Genomic DNA, 20,120 nt, shown 5'->3' with positions numbered 1-20,120 from the left:
TTGTGTGTTATCTAAATGAAAAATGAGATACAGTGGTTTTGGGCACAGTTAGTGCTGCATTTTATTGATAAACAACAGTTGGGTGCAGTAACTGCATAGTGAATTATTTGCTACTTCGTACTAAGTCTAAGGAACCTGGACTAACTTTAGATTCTTGAGGATGTCTTGCGCGTCATCTCAAAGGCCTCTTTAGTTCAGAAGAATCTGAGGCTAGTCAAGTTGCCTTTGAACTACACTTCTAGATTTAGCAAAATACAAGGGTACAACTTTTTACAACACACATTTTGACTTCTAATAAAAATACTGTGGTGGCACTGCCTCTGATTTCAAATGAATTCAAAAAACATCATGCGTTCTTTTTAAAAATGTTAGAGCTATCAATCGTTTCCCACATTGATGCAGTAAAGTGTTCAGTTTTAAACCCCCAGTGGAAACACAGCACAGTACCATCCCCCCAGTTAGGGAAGGAGTCGGGGGCTGGTGGTGGGGGATGAAGGGCAGATTCTTGGGAAGACGCCCTGGTCCTCTCTCTGTCCTGGTGTCCAGACTTGATAGCCGTGATAGCAGGCCATTCAAGGACTGAAAAGACGCTGGCGCTCTTGAGAGCCACTGGGAGCGTCTTTCCTTCACTCAACATCCATGCATACGGGGACACACACACACACACACACACACACACACACACACACACACACACACACACACACACACACACACAAGCACATACGCATATATTTTAAGGTGTTTGTGGGATGCGGTCTGGTTACTTCATTAGCAGAATATATGCTGTTCATGCTTAGTAATCTGATTATATAAGGATTTATGTGCTTTTACAGAATTCTTTTTGTTGATACCTATGTTGCAATTATCAGATGCACATGTATATCAAATTAAACAACATTATTTACCACCCCGTAGAATGGCACATAGAGGCATTTTCTGATCTGACACCCCAATCAGCCGGACACCATTTGTATGTGCCTTACAAATCACCGTTGAAAAATAAACGAGTTTTATGATGTTACAACGCTATGGTTGCGAGGACGCTGTCACTTGAACGTAAGTAGCTGTGGTTTTAAGGCACTTGCTGTAGTGACCAATTCTGTCTTTTTTTCCCTTTTGCATTATGTTGCAATTTTCCAGTAAATCTTGTTTTTCCTTGCTGTAATCTGTTTCAATACGCTTATGCAAACAATTCTTATGAAGGAAACATAAGTCTTTAAATCTACGCAGTAATGGCTGTCATTATTTAAACAATAGATATCTGCCGGTCAGATGTCTGCCTCTGCCATAGAGGTCCCCTTACATCCCCCACCCAGATGTAAACCTTCCACGAAACATTATGTTCTTTAACTTTATCAGAAATAATAATTGTAAATGCAGCTCTCATTTTATGTATAGATTAAAAAAATACATTAGTTGACAGCTTCAAGTCAAAGGACCCTGAAAAAAAAACAATCTGTTATTTTCACCCATTACTCTCCCTTTTGGTCTCTGTGAAGTCATTCTGTCAGGTCCATTTCTTTTCATTTATCTCCAGTGAAAGATGTTAAGGTTAGATTCCTCAGCACAGAGACCTCTATGTGCTTGCCATAGCTGCCAACACATTCATCTTCAGCATCATTACTGGGTTCACTCACTCTTTAACTCTGTCTCTTTCATTCTCCACCTGCTCTGATCTTAGTTCACATCTTTTTAAAGCTGTGAATGTGTGTTTATTGAGACAATAGGTTGAATGTGATACAGAACATTCAGATTTATTGGATCAGAGGCACAGACAAGCATTTGATATGTCTGGCATAAAACTCAGACAGCCATTAGGCAGTTAAATTTAAAACCTTGTCAGCAAGTGTGCAGTCAAAGTGTGCGAGTGGTAGATTCTCGCCTAGGAGAGAGCAGTATCAAGATGAGAACACTACTGGAACCATTATAATGTCTTCACTGTGTCCTCCTCTGAAACTCTACAGGCCAAAGCCTATCCAACAGCATTAATGGACAACACGGCAGAAGGTTAGCGAAGCTGATCACCACATATCACTCTCTATTGTAAGAGGGATCCATCATGACAAACCAATAGAATCTATACACTGCTATTGAATGCGTTGTCCAGAGTATGACCCTGGACACGGCCCACCCTGAGAAAGTGAGGTTAAAGGTCACACACACACACACACACACAGACAGAGAGAGACATAGTTACATAGATCTCCATTTCCGTCTCTCTCCCAAGACCATCTACACCTTAAAATCAATTCATTTGTGGGCTACAGACTATATCTCTGTGCGAGACAAGGAGTGAGAGATTTTAGAGGGATTCTACAGTAAAACTTAAGGAGTACACTGCACACTGCAGGGCCTTGATTGTTATACCAGGTCTTAGTGAAGTTCTGTGAATGTTCTATCCTTTTCTACTCAAGTTGGGATGATGGGTTGCTGCATATCCCAGCGTGCACTGGGTAAAAGGAACTGTCCATCCTGGAAAGTTTTCCTGTCTATGACAGAACTAACACATGTAGACAGACAACACATTTACAGTCAGTTTTAAGGTGTGTTCAGATTGAATCTGAAACAAAGCTTTGCCCTTCGTTGTTCACAAAATTTGACTGCTGAGTGTTTAAGTGCCTAATGTACCCAGTGGTTACAGGATAAGGCTGGTGATATTATATATCATTTCAGGCATCCCTGGTCTTAGAGGGCTGAGTAATTTTTCTTGAAGACAATGACCTCTACAGATTGGTTTGGCATGCAACTCTCCCAAATGGTAAACAGTCAAAGGTACATGCCAGTGGACATAAAAACTTCAGGGGAGAAATTAACTACGACTCCCAAGGTGCATTTTGGAAAGAACCATCCAGCCTCTGTTCTGTGAAATGTGCTGCTTACAGTGGGGAGATGCTGAAGATGCAGTTGAGCAGTGGCGGAAAGTAACTCAGTACATTTACTCACATAGTACAGTTTGGAGGTCCTTGTACTTCACTTGAGTATTTCCAATTTATGCCACTTTATACTTCTACACCACTGCATTTCAGAGGGAAATATTGTAGCTTTTACTGCACATTTATTTAACAGATATACACTCAGTGGTCAGTTTATTAGGTATACCTAGCTAAAACTAAGGCAGTCTATCACAACACTCCAGCAATAAATCCTCCTTCGTGAAGGTTATAATGATCAGTTTGTGTTGAGGCTTTAATTCAACCGTGTGGTCATTTTGGAGGATGTAGTTTGTGATGCTGCTGAATTGCATTGTGTTATATGGACAGGTGTTTCTATTATTTTGTCCACCCCATTTATATCAGAGGCACAGAGGGGCCTCTCTGGGCTAAATAACAAAAACACACCTCTGTATAACAAAATACAATTCAACAGAACATAAACCTATTGGATCGTTACATCTTTACTGGGACGGGCCAATGTTTAGATGGTAGGTAACACTGACGACATTGTTTAAATAAAAATTTTAAATGGGAAAATAGAATGGGGAAAATATTTCCAGAGCAAGTGGTTCCTCACACTTTGTAGCTCTAGTGAAGACATAAATCTTAAAATTGGTTCAGAAACTTGTACTTTCACTTTGCAACAGGGCTCAGTAATTTCCTTAAACAGCTGGCCGTCCTAGTTTTTTGCAATGTGCATTTGTTGGGGCCTTTTTTTTTCACAGTCTTTTGACTGGAGGGAACCCACACAGAAACAAGGAGAACATGCAAACATCACACAGACATAGCTAGCCTGCAGGTTTGAACCCAGAAGCTTGTCAGCAGAAGGACATTCAATACCCAGTTTATTAGGTCCATCTACAAAACAAATGCAATGTAATACAACAGTCCCGCAATCCTACCCTCATGAATGTTCTAATGTTCAAGTATATTTACACATATACCGTATATTATTCCATAGAGTAAAAGAAAATGAAAGCGCTAGTGAATAAAAAACACAGCAGCAAAGGTGTCACCTTTCATTACTTCATTAGCGCTTGGTTAACAGCATCCAAGTTGTCTTATTTGGAGATCACAAACAGCTCAGCTTGTTGGGTTGGGAGTTTTACAATAGATACATCATTTCAGATCAAGTTTTCCATGAAATGGAAAAAGTGAAATGTATTGTTTATGAATCCTTCATGAAAAACTTTTTGACCATGTCTAGCCTATGACTAAATGAAATACAGTACATGGGAGCATGTAGGGCTAAGACAGGGCCCTAGTGATACTAATACATTATATGAAGAAAATGAAAAAAGTAAAAGTTCAGCCTTGTTCATCTCAGTATTGGATTTTAAATTCTTGATATGCACCACACAAAAAAATAAAAAATGTCAAAAAGTTCTATTTATTTTTATGTCTATTTTTCTTAAATGAAAAAAGACTATGCCACAGACAGGGTTATGTTCTTCATGTATGTTTTTTAGGGTCTTGGCTGTGATCAAAATATAAAGCAAAAGGTTGAATTTGTTTTGTTAAAGAAAGGTAGTAATAGCCACAGGCACTGGTTCAGCTACTGACTTCAAGATCTAACAGCCTCCACACAAGTATTGCAAGCATTCTAAACCGAGGCACCTGGTGGCCACTACCACCTTGTATATATTGTATATATGTGACGGTGTCCTGTTGCTTCACGACTGGAGGCTTAGTTAAACCTATAAGTGCCAATGATACAGTAAAGTGCCTCAGTGGGACAATATCATTGTCCTTCTAAACCACTGAAGGACATTTCCAAAAAGCCTTTCAGTGAAATAAAACAATTACATTCCTATGATGTATCTAATGTGAAAGCACACGCTCTTCTATTCAAACAACAAAATCGTTTCTTCTCTCTCTCTTACTTAATACTTGTCTGGAAGGGGTGATTATGTTTATCACAGACACTTACTGACAGTGAAGTTCTTCAAGGATACCTTCTTGGGCTTATTCTTTTACCTTATACAAGCCCACTCGCCAACATTAGCAGACAACGCAGTGTTATGCAGATGATATATAATTGTGTGTTTTCATTTTTTCCATTTTGCCACATGACCCAATTCGTTTGACTGATCTTACTGACTGCCTCATAAACAAAACTATGTAAATGAAGAAAAAAAAGTCCCTATATGTGAAAAATTAAAAGTAACTAAGCATCATTAAAAGCTTTCTGCAAGAACTGCTGTCAGCTGTGGTAACTTGTTTATGCTACCTCTGGGAGTTGGTGATGTCTTTTTCTGCTTCTTACAAAAACAACCTTGTGCCTTATTCATGAAAATATTAAGCTCATTCCCCAAAGTTTTCCACTAAACTAAACCTTCCCTAAACTGTTTACTACCCTCGCTCTTGGTCTCAGAATTGAAAAGCTGCTTGGCATTTTTTTTAAAAAAGAGTTAAGGAATACTTTTTAATTTAGAGCTCTAAGTTTTATCTTTTGGGATTCTTCTTTTCCCCTTTCTCTCTCTCTTTGTGCGTGCGTGCGTGTGTTTTGTTTATGTTCAGAGTCAAGTTAGCCATGCCGAAATCTAAATCCGGAAATAAATCACTTTCTGCTTAAAACAAGAGCAAAAAAAAAAAAAAAAAAAATGCTAGTTTAAATAACAATAGGTACAATAAATAACATACAAGACTTTTCCAGGCAGTTTAATTCTTAACTACTTTATATCATATTGATGTCAAATTCGTAGGTATTGGTCATAGATTCAGTAGTCCGATACTTCTTAATCATACTAAGATCACTGAAAACAACATACATCTAATAAACAACAGTTAGGTGTGAATCCTATGAAATAGCCCACATCTGGATCTCTGACTTTTCCAACATTTCTCAAGGATTTGTGCAACAAAAACGGTCTTCATTTCATCTCCAATGTTTGTGGTGGTGTCAGAAATCTTAACAGTGGATATTTCAAAATCTTAGCACAACACACAAAAACTCAGAGATAAGTGGAAAGTAGGCATTTCTTTCTAGAATAATGCGGGTGAACCGGCCTTTAGATGTAGTGCACTGATGTCTTCAGCTTTTCGGTGAAAGATGAAAAGGTGTGGTCTTTTATTTTGAAATTGAAGGCCGGATGTGCCATCATTTTAGGCTGTCCAGCTTGACGCGGCGCCCTGATAAAGCAGCGCAGCAGCCGCAGCAGGGGGGTGTAGGTAAACTTTCCTCACTCCGCCAGTGGGGAAAAAGACGCCAGTCCGGTTTGTCCTGTTATCCCTTCCAGAGCAACAAAAGAAAGTAAGTTATAACTCGACGCAAAATGAACAAATTAACCCCGTAATACAACAAGAAATGACTTCATTTGCTACAATTTTCATAACTATTTCAAAACCGGCAGCTAAATGTGGTAAAATTCTCCCACACGTTAAAGGCAAATTGGAAGACGATTTTTGCTTAAAAAATGTGGAGGTTCTAATAATTTGTTGCTGTTAGCTAACTCTAAGCTTGTTTTAAGGTTTGTCACCACAGTGACACGACGGAAATAACTGAAAGAGCCACCAAGCGCTACAGGCAGGGTAAGGTAAATGGAACCTCAGCTGTTGTGCTGTGAGGGGGACAGGCCTGCCAGGGCCTACCGGGACTCCAACCTGTTGACTGACCGGGTCCTGCGTGCGCTCTTACGGGCAGAAGACAAGTACCTCCCCGCTCCCAACTACTTCAAATGTGTCCAGAGAGAAATAGCTCCGTACATGAGGAAGATAGTGGCCACCTGGGTTCTGGAGGTGAGTTGAGGCCAGTTTGTGGCTTTACGTGTCGTACAAAGAGAATCACGTTCACAGAAACCGGTGATCAAAGTCGCTCACTTATCTGATAAGTATCTGCTACGTACAAGAAGGTACTGTCTCGCTGTGAGTCTCTTAAGAGCCGCCGGTGAATCACAAGTTACAATATTTGCGACTTTGCTATCAAGTCACAACTTCAGAAATAGATTCAGACTGCGCACTAGTACTACGGCTGATTTGGCAGAAACTGAAAAAGGGGGGTGAAAATTATAATAGTGAAAGTTGAACGAAATGGATGCCGAGTTGAAGCTCTAGTCCTAAAGAGTCAGTAGTGCCCAGTCAGGTTAAATCCAACGCAGTCTAGCCGATGCACAAGCGCCAGTTTTGGATTTTCAGGGATGGCTTTCCAACTCGGAACTCAGTTCTTAGTGGAGTAACACAAAACACTAACCATGGACGCGACACTGTTCCATAATGTGTTCAGAAGGCCTATTAAAAAATTGTATTTTTAAACGAGTGTATGAAGTTAAAAGCACCGGTCCTCAACAAACGCCTATCGCCGCCGCCTTTTATAGCTCTCGTCCTATTTCCATGCGCTCATATGCCTCTTTAGCTTTAGCCGTGGAGAAAGAAATGTCAAATCCACAGAGGCTGCATAACAGCCGTTGTAGAACGTGCACCGGTACTGTACTTTGAAAGCATTTTCGGAAAATGTGGCGAGCTGCCCTCCTGTGCATGACCACGCGCTGCCTTTGTGTTGGAGGCTCGTGAGGAACTTAAAGGGTTCTCAGGTTTTTACCTCCGTTAAAGCCCCACGTCCATGTAGACCTACAGTCAACATTTCATCACGTTTATATCGTACAGTTCCCGTCTAACTGTTCTTATAGCAATAATGGGCCGCTTGTCTTCTTGCTGTGTAGCCTTGGTTTCTTTTTTTTCTTTTTTTTTTTTTGTCTTGTAATGACAGAACCATACCACTAATCTATGAGGGCTTCTTCACTGATTACTTTCTTATGTTGCTCCTTTCTACTGGAAAAGAAACACATTTCCGGTCACCTAGGTCATGTCTAGAATCAGTCTTTTACTGGATTTGTATGGAAATATCTTGAGATTGTCACCTTTTTTATAATTTTTTTTTTTTTTTTTTTTCTTTTTTTTTCTTTTTCTTTTTCTTTTCCTGGCACACTTTTGGCCCCTCAATACCAATCAATCATGGTGTAATGCTGCAGCCTGTCTGAGTATTGTTGCTGACCCTGTGCATCCCTTTTTATGGCCACAATTAACCAGCTTCTATTGGCTACTTCCAGCAGGATAATGCACCGTGTCACAAAGCAAAAGTCAGTCAGTGAACTTCAGTGGCCCTCCCAGTTACCAGATCTGAATCCAGTAGAACACCTTTGGGATGTGGTGTAGAAGGGGGATTGAGCGTACGTACCAAGTGAAGCATGTAGGTGATAGAGATGCACAGAGCCGATTATTTTTCTCTCTCAATTCTGATGCCGGAACTCTGGGTATCTGCCAAAATCGCTTCCAGTGTTCTCTTTTCTCCAGGTTTAAACATCTCTCTCATTGGCATTATTTTTATCAGGGAATGTAGCATGAGGCCAGTGATAGCAGTGGCACTTGGAACTGAGTCGGCAGCCCTCTGTGACTTAAACTGTGATATAACTCATATTTTACTATGACAGTGAAGAAACAGTGTTTAATGGCAGTGTTTGTTACCTGTGCAGGTGTGTGAGGAGCAGAAGTGTGAGGAGGAAGTTTTCCCTCTGGCAATGAACTACATGGACCGCTTCCTGTCAGTGGAACCCACCAAGAAGAACCACCTGCAGTTACTGGGAGCTGCCTGTATGTTCCTGGCATCTAAGCTGAAGGAGACAATCCCACTCACTGCTGAGAAACTCTGCATCTACACAGACAACTCCATCACACCTACTCAGCTGCTGGTAGGTCATTCAGATTTGACCATCACATCACACTCTTTGTCCAAGTGAGGATACTATAATATGCGGTACTAAGTATGAAATGTCTGTTTGACTTGAACTTTTTTAAGTTCAAGATGTCTGAGTAGCTACTAACCAGATTGCTATGGATTTTATGGTCCCTAAAGAATGACTCCTAAAAGTTTTGGTAACCTCCTGACCTTGTCCTGTTGCCCACCCCACAAGGTTAAAATTTCCCCTTGACCCCTTTAGGCCATGACTAAGTATCTTGAGAAAATGGCTGCATTGTCATGAAGTTCACAGTGGCTATTTATTGTCCCCAGAGGAGGGTTGCTAATGGTTTTGATGACCCATGACCTTTCCTCCAGTGCCACCTTGAAGCCAAAAATTCCCACAAGCAGAAGGAAAAACCTCTATCACGATCTTTGTTAATCCCTGCATCTGTCTGTTTGGATCACAGTTAAACCTGTCTTTCTGTACCTCTCTCTGTCCTCATCCACTCACAGCAAATGGAGCTGCTGGTTTTGAACAAGCTGAAGTGGGACCTGGCTTCAGTAACCCCTCTCGACTTCATCGACCACTTCCTGTCTCAGCTACCTGTCAGGAGAGAGAGCAGGCCCATACTCAGGAAGCACGCTCAGACCTTTGTGGCGCTGTGTGCCACAGGTATGCATGGGACTACATTATGCTTTCTTATATAAGGGGGTAACATTTCTCTTGGGCGGTGTTCCATCTGGCTCTATTTACAAAGACAGCGCCACTTCAACAGATGCACGAGTTAAGACCATCCTTCCTTGTTATGCAGTGTACTGCACATTATAACAGTCTGACAGAGAAGCTGCAGACTGACCCTGCAGCAGTACTGTTCATGAAAACATCAGCTGTGAGGAAAGGTGGATGATTGATTCATTTCACGTGTAATGCTTTAGATTGGCACGATAAAGTTCGTTTTTAGACAGAATTTAAAATTACAAGAGTTCAGCACTGACAGAAGAAAAAGTTGTCAGTCAATGATATGTTGATGGGACATGTCAGTGGACTGACCAGTCAGTCGATCTCATGAGCAGACATGTCAGCCGTACTAACTGCAGTAACTGCGATTATTCAGTGGCCAATTTCAATGGGGGGGGCTGCTGAGGAGGCAGTAAAACCCCTAATCTGACACAGCTCCCTACCGATGACAACACAGGAAAAATCAACTAAAATCATTATAAAAACAAATGTTTGAAAGTAAAAAAAGTTGTCAAAAACTGACTTTAATCTGATCTGTTACCTCCTGGCCTTGTCTCATCACTGGGCTGGCTCTATTCTGTGGTTAAGGTCCCACTTGATTGCTACTTAACCTATATGTGTATGTGTGTGGGAATGTGGACACAAAACCTGCGAGTGCTAAGCTCTGTCAGCAGGGCTCAATATTGTTAGCCCACAGTATCGGCCAAGACTAGTACTTCATCAGGATCTCTCCTAATTACCTCTCTGACTGCTGCTGCTGCTGCTGCTGCTTAGGCTGTTAGTAGCACTTTAGTGAGGGAGCCAGTCAAGGGAAAAATCTCAGTTATTCTGAATGTCTTTGGTTATTATCTTGTTCTATTTATGTCATCGGCTATTTAAAAGGTGCCATATTAACATTAAGTTCTATTATGATGCTCCGCAGATGTTAAATTCATAGCCAGCCCTCCGTCCATGGTAGCAGCAGGAAGCATGGCGGCAGCAGTGGAGGGCTTACAAATGAAAATGGTGGGCAATGCCATGATGTTGCAGAAACTGACAGAGCAGCTGGCACAGACCATCAGGAGTGACCCGGTAGGTACATCTGTCCATGACAGGGTTAGTACACATTACATTCACACTCACTGAAATAAGACCATCTCCGATTTTCACACTGTTCTGACCTGTCACTCTTCAGGACTGTCTCAGGGCGTGTCAGGAACAAATCGAGTCGCTGCTGGAAACCAGTCTCAGACAGGCACAACAGCAACACTCAGTCACCATGGAAACTAAGAACATTGGTGAGGGGCAGGACCTCTCGACTACACCCACAGATGTCCGTGACATAAACATTTGATTGAGATCAGAAAAGAGTGGAAGTGGATGTTCATGTTTGACACGCACAAATAACAAAAACACTCATGGTTGTGTTTTTACATGATGAGGTGTGTGTGTGTGTGTGTGTGTGTTAGAGCGCTAACAAGTAACTGGACTCAACAGTGTATCAGAACTGTGTGCATGAAGTCCAGTGTGAGCTGTGGCGGGGACCAGAAAGAGATGCTTACTTGAAACCAACACATCCAGGATAACGACAACCTTAAGACTGGAATGTAGCTAACACTGAAGGAATGGTTGAAAGAGTAATGCATGTTAAGTGCAGCTTTTAACCAGTGGGTAACCTTTACCTTCCACTAAGCCTTGGTCAGATAAGCAAGGTGCAACCAATTAAGGATGCACCATCAAGGTGTTATTTCCAGGACTAGAAGGCCTGTCTGAAGCGGCACCTGCTCACAGATTAAAACTGTCTAGCCTCAGAGACTAATCGGTGCGTTTTGATGGCCATGGAGTCAACTCAGGAGTAAAAAAGTTCTTTGCTAAAAAGTGATCCAATCCTACTGACAGCAAAACAAACTTTAAGAGCAGCTCTCAGGTGATCAAATGGAAAGAAAGCCTTTTTTTTTTTTTTTTTTTTTTAAATTTATATTTCATTTTTTGCATTTTGATAAATATAGCCCCTGGTCATTATGTAAAGTAAGACGTTTATTACATTTTAACAGTTGTCCTCCAGAGCCAAAAGCTCCTCGATACAGTTTACAGTATGAGCTGTAAAGTTGAAAAATGGCACCCACATAACATGGATAATTCTGTGAGAGGTTAAGGTTCCTGAATTGGGACCCAAAAAAATCCAATAGTTATACAGTATTTGGCCAGTAAGATATACCCCCAGGATATGAAAACCATCATAAGATCTAATCAGACCAAACTGAAAGCTGCTGTAAACCACCAAACTGACACCACTGTTTTAATGTGATGCAATGTAGTGCACAACTGACACAACTAGAGGGGAGTCAGTTGAGTGGGATGCAGCAGCCACCGAAAGTCATTCTCTATTTTGGATTGTCAGAGGAGATAACAGGCATCACATCGCGTTGCCTGTGTGCATTCGAAGCAAAAAAGTAACATGGTTGAGAGTTGTGAAAGATTGTAATGATTTTATTCGGTTAGACTGCAAAAGAAACTTGAATTCTCTGCACCTTTTAGCAAAAGTTGAAAAATGGAGTTATTTCCTTTCTTTATGTGGGTATTGCTGTCTCTGGTTACTTGTCCCATGTCAGTCGACTGAATGTCATTAAAAGCTTCTGCAACTCAATGTATAATGAAATACTTGTCAATCAAAGAACTTAACCTTTTTTCTTCCAACAGTCTCTGTTCTCCGGGAAAAAGGAATGAAGCAGTACTCATTTTCTAAAATTAGACATAAGGTGTGCTACTTTATTTTGCTTCTGATATTTATTATTTCATATCACTTGACTTGTACAAAAACTTTAGTACTAAAAGAGAAGAAAGTCTGTCAAAGCTTCAGCTGCTCTGTTAACATTACCACAGCAATGGTCCTCTGAAGGTACTAATATTTTTCTTCTTGTAGAGAAGCCACAATTAAATTTTTGCACCTGCATAGTGCTACAAACTTTTTTTTTTTTCTTTTTTCCTCTTTCAAATGGGAATTGGAGAAGCTTGTATCAGGTTAAGCCCTGGGTTGGTTCTTTTTTTTTCTGTCTTAGAAAAGAGTGTAAAGACAAATTAAAGGACAGCTGTGTGATAAAACACTTGTTGCACCTGTTGGTAATGTATTATTTTTAGCCTATATTAGTATTTGGTGATGTACTTTTTACTGGCCTGTTCTAGATGAAGTGGTGTCTGGTTTCAGTAATCTAAAACCAGTAACCCTGGTAGGCGCGCAGCAATTTGGTTGAATGGAACTGACCACTTGCCACTGAAAAAGGATATGATGTCAAGATTCTGATGCGGGTAATAAATATTGATCAGAACACTCACAAACTAATCAGTGTATGAGCGCAAAGTTTTAGCTTGTAGACTGGTGGTATGTGTTATACATGGTGAAGACACGCGATAGAATAATAACTTCTACATTCCCAAACAAAGTGCAGTAGTAACTGTTTTTGGCTGACTGAATACTTCCGCAGGGTTGCACAAAGATGAAGTCTGACAGAGCCAGCTGGAGATTGCATTGAGACAGGTAAATCAGGCTTGAATTCGTCCATGGTGCAGGCTTCAGTAGAGGAGAATGGGCTGGGCGATGGCTCAACTATTCTTAGGATGGAAAGATTAATGTGAATGTAATGTAATAGCCTCAACAAAGAGCTGGATTAATCTGATCAGTGGCTCTAGGACAAAACCGAGCCGTGGTCCCCTATTAAGTCCACTACACACACGCACACGTACCGACATTCCCCCAGCCCATCTTGCCCAGAGCCCATGAAACCTACCAGCATCCCAGTATACTGGACTACTACCTGACCCCGGTAGTTTGTGATAAGAGGATTCAACTCAAATTTGTTTAAAAATATGCATCATGTAATCATAATTTTAAGTGCAATAATAAAGTTACTACAATTTCAGTTCACCATTTCAGTTTATATTGTACTCTACTGCTGCCTTCTGCCAAAAACAATTGTAAGACAGAGTATGGGGCCCCCAGTTAGTTGTCCAGCCCAAATATTCCAGAATGCAGTAGATGTTGATCTTAAACAGCAGTTTGAATGCAAGAAATTAACATACCATTTTATTGTTTTATGGTAACGAATGAACAAGTGTGCTGATACTGAACTGTGACTTTGTAATATGACTGCCAATTTTAAAACTTGACAAAAAAAGCAAATGAAAATGTTGATCCAAGAATTATGTTTGTGATGTGAGTTTAAAAGCTTTACCTGCAACATCAGTTTTTAGTCAACAGCCCCTCCTTTTCTACCATGTTAAATTGTAGGTTATCACCATACTCGCAATTTTAGTCAGCATTAGTCATTACTCTAGCATCAACTATACTTCATTAATATTTTCCACCAAAACCAAGTTAGCATAGTGGCTTCAGAATGTGTTCAGAGCCCTTCACCTTTTTGCATCACTTAATTGTGTTGTAAATTTAGTTGTAAATGGATAAAACTGCCATTTTTTTGTACATCAATGTACACTCAATAACCCGTAATGATAAAATGAAAACATCTATTGAAAAAAAAAAAAAAAAGAAAATTAAAATCTCTCATTTACAAGTACTTTGTAGAAGCAGCAGTTACAGCTTCGAGTCTTCTTGGGTAAGTCTCTACAAGCTTTGAACACCTGGATTTGGGCGGTTTATCCCATTCTTCCTGGCAGATCCTCTCAAGCGCCGTCAGACTGAATGAGAAGCGTCTGTGAACTGCCGTCCTCAGGTCTCTCCACAGATGTTTCGTGTGTTTTAAGTCTGGGCTTTGGCTGGGCCACACAGGGACAGTCGGAGACTTGTCCTGAAGCCACTCCAGCGATGTCTTGGCCGTATACCTCGGGTCATTGTCGTGATAATAGGTGAACCGTCACCCCAATCTTAGGTCGCGTGCACTCTGGAGCAGGTTTTCTTTAAGGACCTCTGTATTTTGCTGCATTCATGTTCCCTCAGTTCTGACCAGTGTCCCTGTCGCTGTCGCTGAGAAGCCCCCCATAGCACAATGCTCCCACCACCATGCACCATGGATGGTATTAGCAAGGTGATGAGCAGCGCCTGGTGTTCAGCAGACATAGTGCTTGGAATTCTGCTCAAAGGGTTCAATTTTTGTCTCATCAGACCAAAGAATCTTTTTTTCTCATAATCTCAGAGTCCTTCAGACTTGTGAAGTTCTGTTAGTGTGACCATTGGGTTCTTGGTCACCTCCCTGGCCAAGGCCCTTCCTGCCTGGTTACTCAGTTTGGCCAGATGACCAACTCTAAGAAGAGTCCTGGTGGTTCCAAACTTTTTCCATTTCACCAGTATTCAGGCCTCTGTGCTCCTGTGAGTACTCTAAGCTTTAGAAATGGTTTTGTACACTCACCCTGATCAGTAACTGGCCATAATTTTATCACAGAGGTCTACAGAAAGTTGCTTGGACTTCATGACTTGGTTTTTGTCCTGACATGCTGTGTGAATTGTGGGATCTTATATACACAGGTGTGTCTTTCTAAACTATATCCAATAAGTTCAGTTTGCCACAGGTGTACTCCAATCACATTGCGTGTGTTTGTGAGTGTGCAAGTTTGTGTGTGTGTGTGTGTGTGTGTGTGTGTGTGTGTGTGTGTGTGTGTGTGTGTGTGTGTGTGTGTGTGTAATCAAGGCAAAATGACATAAGCAAAAACCAAGCTGTAACACAACAGAAATTAGTATTCAAATTAGAGGCTACACGAATGATATGCTGACTTTGGAATATGTGTATTAAACACCTGAGTAAAGAAAAGCTTTTGCTTGAAAAGCTTGGTAGTAGTTAAATGTATATGCAGTAACAGCCAGCAGGTGGCTGTGTTACCTAATAGCAGGGAACTGGTCACAGAAGAGAAAATCTTCTGCCTCAATCTTCCCTTTGGCAGAAGATGAATAAAAGGTATAGTAGATGTTATTTAGTCAGGCATAAACATTTAAAATAAGAACTTGTTTAGACCCCAGTACACCGGAGGTACAAATCTTTCCATCACATACAAAGAAAGCAACAAGAAAATGATAAAGATATTAATATCATAAAATAAAATACTGAGGCAGTACAATGCAGTCCCATCAATAATTACAATTAAGAATGTTTTGCTTATACTGTTATCTGTTTTTGTTCTGGCCCTGAGAGCAGGATACTGTCTTAGCTCATGTCAACACTAAACCGATGAACCTTGATTTTACTCCTTATTTTCAAAGGAAAAGGTGAGATAAAGTTTTTCACTTTAAAGATGAGGAGTCTCAGCTATTTGGTGTTTTGCAGAGTGAAAAATGTGATCCGTACGGCCGGAGTTTGCATGTTCTCCATGTGCCTGCGTGGGTTTCCTGCGGGCACCCTGGCTTCCTCCCACAGTCCAAAGACATGCAAGTTAGGTTCATTGGTGACTCTTAAAAGACATGAAATGAAATGTTGATTCTCGGTTGGAAATAGTAAATGAACAGCAGCCCATCCATCTACCCCAACCTGCTGCCTGTGTAGACTTTGTGGCTGTACAACATCACCTGACTTCCTCCTTTGCTCCTGTCACAATTACTTTTTGTTTTTTACTGAAAGAACTGATGTCGTGTTACATAACCGCTAGATGTCACATAACAATAAAACTAACTATAGGTCGCAAGCTGCATGCATAAATTATGTATGGGCTCATTTTTTATAGAACAGTTTTCATTAGAACAGAGACAAAACAAACCATATAGAAAAATTCTTTTTCCAGAGATTGGAATTCAGAGAATGTGTTTGACATCAAAAGCACATGGTGACAATGAATTTAATGAACTTATAACCTACTAAACCTCACAATCCTGTGTTGCAAGCCAAGTATTTGGACTGATAAGACACTTGCTCTTTCATCAGCTTGTAGATTTTTTTAGTCTCTGGCAGTGGGTAATTTCATCTTTCTGCAGCTTGGGTTAACCGGACACTTTCCACAGAATCTGATTCTTGACATCATCAGACTTACAAATTATCTAACTACATTCTTTGAGGAAAACGGGTAAGTTGCATATTCTCAATCACCATATTTCTTAAATGTTGCATAACTAAACAAACCTTGTCATACGGCTGAATAAATCTTAAGCTAAATCAGCTGTCAAATGTCACAGGTCAAACAGGGATTCACTAATGCGGGTTACTGATAAGTGGACTGGTTATGTAATGAAAAATAAGATAAAGGTGGTCTGAATGTTTTATATAATATGTGCAATAAGGGACAAGGTTAACACGTGGATACACACAGAGAGGTGAGCGGCTTAGTCCTGCCTTCTTGACCGGCATCCTGCTATATATCAAGTGCATGACACATGCAGAACTAGCATTACAGCAACACTGTGCTCTCTCACATTTTCAGTCACTGTCCCGAGAGAGGACTGAGACAGCAGCTGGGGATTGACAGTTGAGCAGCTAACATGTCGGTGAACCTGGAAGGCAACATTTTGGTGACTGGCAGCAACAGAGGCATTGGTTTGGAGCTGGTGAAACAACTGGCAGAGAAGACGGGAGAGAAGGCTCACATCTATGCCTGCTGCAGAGAGCCTGAGGGTACCAGGGCTGAGGTGAGACAGTAATACTTGTCATAGTTTTCAGACCCACTGCTAACAAATACACACATGCTGCTACTAACGGAAGAGCGCGTGACTGATTTTTAGCCCCACTGTGAGCTATGGTCCCTGGACCCTGGACCCATGCACATGAGAGAGACTATAATATGCCCAAATACTTAATGACCATAATCTACCTGTGTTGGGTTGAAGGAATTGTTGAAAAAATACCTACTAAGAGATCTTATTTGGTGTTTTAACCGCTAATATAACCACTTGAGCACACATTTATCACCTAAATTTGGAAAATTTTATCAGGACAGTTTGCAATACAGGTTGGTGGTCTACTTTACCCAAAAAGCAGCCTGCAAATTTACTACTACTCTCTACAAATATTAAGGAAGAACTCATAAGCCCTATTAGTTGCTTAATCGAGGTGTTGCCCTGAAAAAGAGTTCACAATTTCAGTACGCCTCACGTAGTTGTGTATTGAACCGAATCTGTTTTGGCTCAGATGACTAATGATTGGCTAAAAATAACTGAGAAGAAAAATCTGGAAAAGAACTTTTGATACCTTTTATCACAAGCTTTCAACTACATAGATATTTGACCAATATGGAAGAGACCGTCTTGTTCAGCATAACATTTTGAGTGTGAACCCTAATAATTTTGGGATTCCTCAACGACAATGTCTAGGACTACTATTATTTGCCATTTGTACTAAAAGCAATTACAGTTTCTTTTGGAAACTCTTTGTTCTCAAAATTCAGTTTATAATCTCCTAAATGGTTTTGCCAAAAATGTTTTGGAGGACACATTATTGTTACCTGGGTTATCGTCAGTGGCAGGGGTTTTGTTCACAAAATGTTGCTGCACAGAAGTTGCAGGGAGGTGGTCGGGGTTAGGCTACATAACGCTTTGGTTAAAAACTGAGAAAGCGAACAGATTCTACCTCATGCTTTAATTCACTCGATCAGTGTTTAACCAAGAACATTATCTTTCCCAAACCAAGTGCTTACAGTTGCCTAAACATAGCCATAAAAATGTTAATCATACTTCGGTTACTACCAGTGTCACTGGTGCTGGAATAGAGGGGAGAACAAGACAGAAATTTGGTAGAGCGAGATACAAGATGCAAACAAAATGGGGACTTGCTCATTAGTTCTCCAAACCGTCACTACTGGTCAAAAACTCCACAGTTTACCTTGAAAAAATACCTACTCCGACAATTTCAGTGCTGTCTTACATTTATCATATACACGTTTTACTGTAGCATGCGTGTATGTGTACACATACTGTATGTATTGTATATGATTTACTGTATCTTGTAGTATGTATTTTGTAAAGCCGTGTGTCTTTTGTCTGCTACTCAATACCATTGCTTGTATTAGATTAGTATATTGTAAATCTCTGCTAAATTTGATGCCTGTTTTGTTGTTACTGGCAAGGGCCAAATGGTTATAAATGTTCTGTTTGGACACACCAGCACGGGCCACTGAATTCAGACCATCCAGTTTGCTATCATGAAATGAGTGAAGAAATAATGGCTACTGCACTAAATAACAGTGAACTTCTTTAGTCTCGCTGTCTCTTTCCTTATCATCTACATTCTTTCATTGTCCATGTCTCCGCATTCTCTCTGTTTCTTTCAGGTTCTGAGAGAGCTCAGCACTCAATATCCTGGAAAGATCACTATTATCAAACTAGGTAAACACAACTCACCCTCATATATCTGTGAAGACACTTAAATATACACGTACGGAATTTGAAATATAGTAAATTTCCATTAAACTTCTGTGAGTGGCCATAAACGTCCCAACAAATAATGATGTTAATCTAATCCAAGCGTTAAAATATTATCCGACTAATGTCTACAGATGGCCAACTAGCGTTAAACTTTCACTAAAAAATTCATTATCATTCGCATGGGACAGTTGCTCTGTGTATATAACCCTGCTATGCGTTATCTCAACAAGAATCTGGCATCTCAGGATGTTAAAAGCATTATACACAATAGTTGACTTACAAGGTAACAAGATGTCACAATGCATCTACATTCCCCTACTCTTCATACGGGAAGTCTGTTACCTTTTTCTGATACAGCTGAAAATTACTGATTAGAATTTACTAATTGCTCAATTACATCTGATGATAATATTGGCTTATAGTCAGGCTTACAGGCCAGAAATGCTTATACTACCGTCTCCTGTGCTAACTCTGAGTATTCAACACCAATATATATTCAAGATATATGTATATTATATATACATGCATAAATACACACACATCTATATATATATATATATATATAGATCGATAGATAGACTAATAGATATATAGACAGATAGATATAGATATACAGCATCTGTCAAACTCAGAGTTGGAAACATCTTGAAATGAATGTGACTTTGTATGTATGTAAATTGTATAATACCCAAGGTAAACATTCCTAGTAATTGTACAGTTATTTCTCACATTGTATTTTCAGACAGTTTTGGAATATTTTTCTATCTCCAAAAATTTTCACTACCAAAACACAACAATATATAATATAATAAGACGAGTTATTCACCTATTCAGATTTTGTATAAATCTACCTTGGTAATATGATTTTTATTTATTTATTTATTTATTTATTTATTTATTTATTTATTTATTTATTTATTTATTTATTTATTTATTTATTTATTTATTATTATTATTATTATTATTATTATTTAAAGATTTTAACAGGTAAATCAATAGCAATTGATTTTTTAAAACTATTTTTTAAGTGTAATTTATGAGATTCATTCTACTCATCTACTCATCTACCCATTCCCAATTTAAAGGACTTCCACCTTTCCTGCTCACCTCACAGCTCGCTCTCTGCCTACTGCCTGCTTCCCTCAGCCCCTTGCCCAAAATCCCTGCCCATTCTTCTGATCTCTCTGCTGAATTTATAATAAACTCTGAGTTTTTTGCCATGCATTTGGGTTCCTCTGCTAATTGTGAAAGCAAGTGAGAAGAGGTAGGCACACACAGTGATTTTTCTTCCTAAGTAAAAAAAAACACAACTTTTTACACTGTAGACTATTTGAGAATCCCTGTCAGTTTTATTTTATTTTTTACATAGTCTTGGTACTTCAGTGGGTCATCCCTCAACGTTTGTATTTTCTCTGTTCCAGTTTTTCCTTTTTTTTTTTTGGCATTTTGGTGTTTTTATGTCTTTCTCCCTATATAAGCTAACCATAGAAATTAATATTACGT

The 20,120-nt window shown here is 39.8% G+C and overlaps 1 protein-coding gene across 6 annotated transcripts in view; it reads left to right on the top strand.

Annotated features, from left to right (window-relative positions):
• Positions 1-6,063: 6,063 nt before the first annotated feature.
• Positions 6,064-20,120, top strand: part of zgc:158868 (uncharacterized protein LOC791147 homolog) — a 33,192-nt gene continuing 19,135 nt past the window's right edge. For 2 of the 6 annotated variants that reach the window (XM_040133397.1, XM_040133395.1), the window contains exons 1-3: positions 16,227-16,327; positions 16,682-16,886; positions 18,524-18,578. In XM_040133397.1, coding sequence (XP_039989331.1) covers positions 16,740-16,886; positions 18,524-18,578 — 202 coding nt within the window. In that variant the 5' untranslated portion in view covers positions 16,227-16,327; positions 16,682-16,739. Of the gene's footprint in view, positions 6,190-6,406; positions 6,675-8,404; positions 8,621-9,123; positions 9,284-10,271; positions 10,421-10,523; positions 10,697-12,028; positions 12,486-16,226; positions 16,328-16,551; positions 16,575-16,681; positions 16,887-18,523; positions 18,579-20,120 lie in introns of those variants that run through there. The other 4 variants (XM_040133394.1, XM_040133392.1, XM_040133393.1 and 1 more) reach the window with 4 other exon arrangements.

This window comes from Xiphias gladius, chromosome 8, assembly GCF_016859285.1.
Source record: "Xiphias gladius isolate SHS-SW01 ecotype Sanya breed wild chromosome 8, ASM1685928v1, whole genome shotgun sequence".
Lineage (NCBI taxonomy): Eukaryota > Metazoa > Chordata > Actinopteri > Istiophoriformes > Xiphiidae > Xiphias > Xiphias gladius.
The sequence above is the reverse complement of the archived record's forward strand: the minus strand, read 5'-3'. Positions and strand labels throughout refer to the sequence as shown.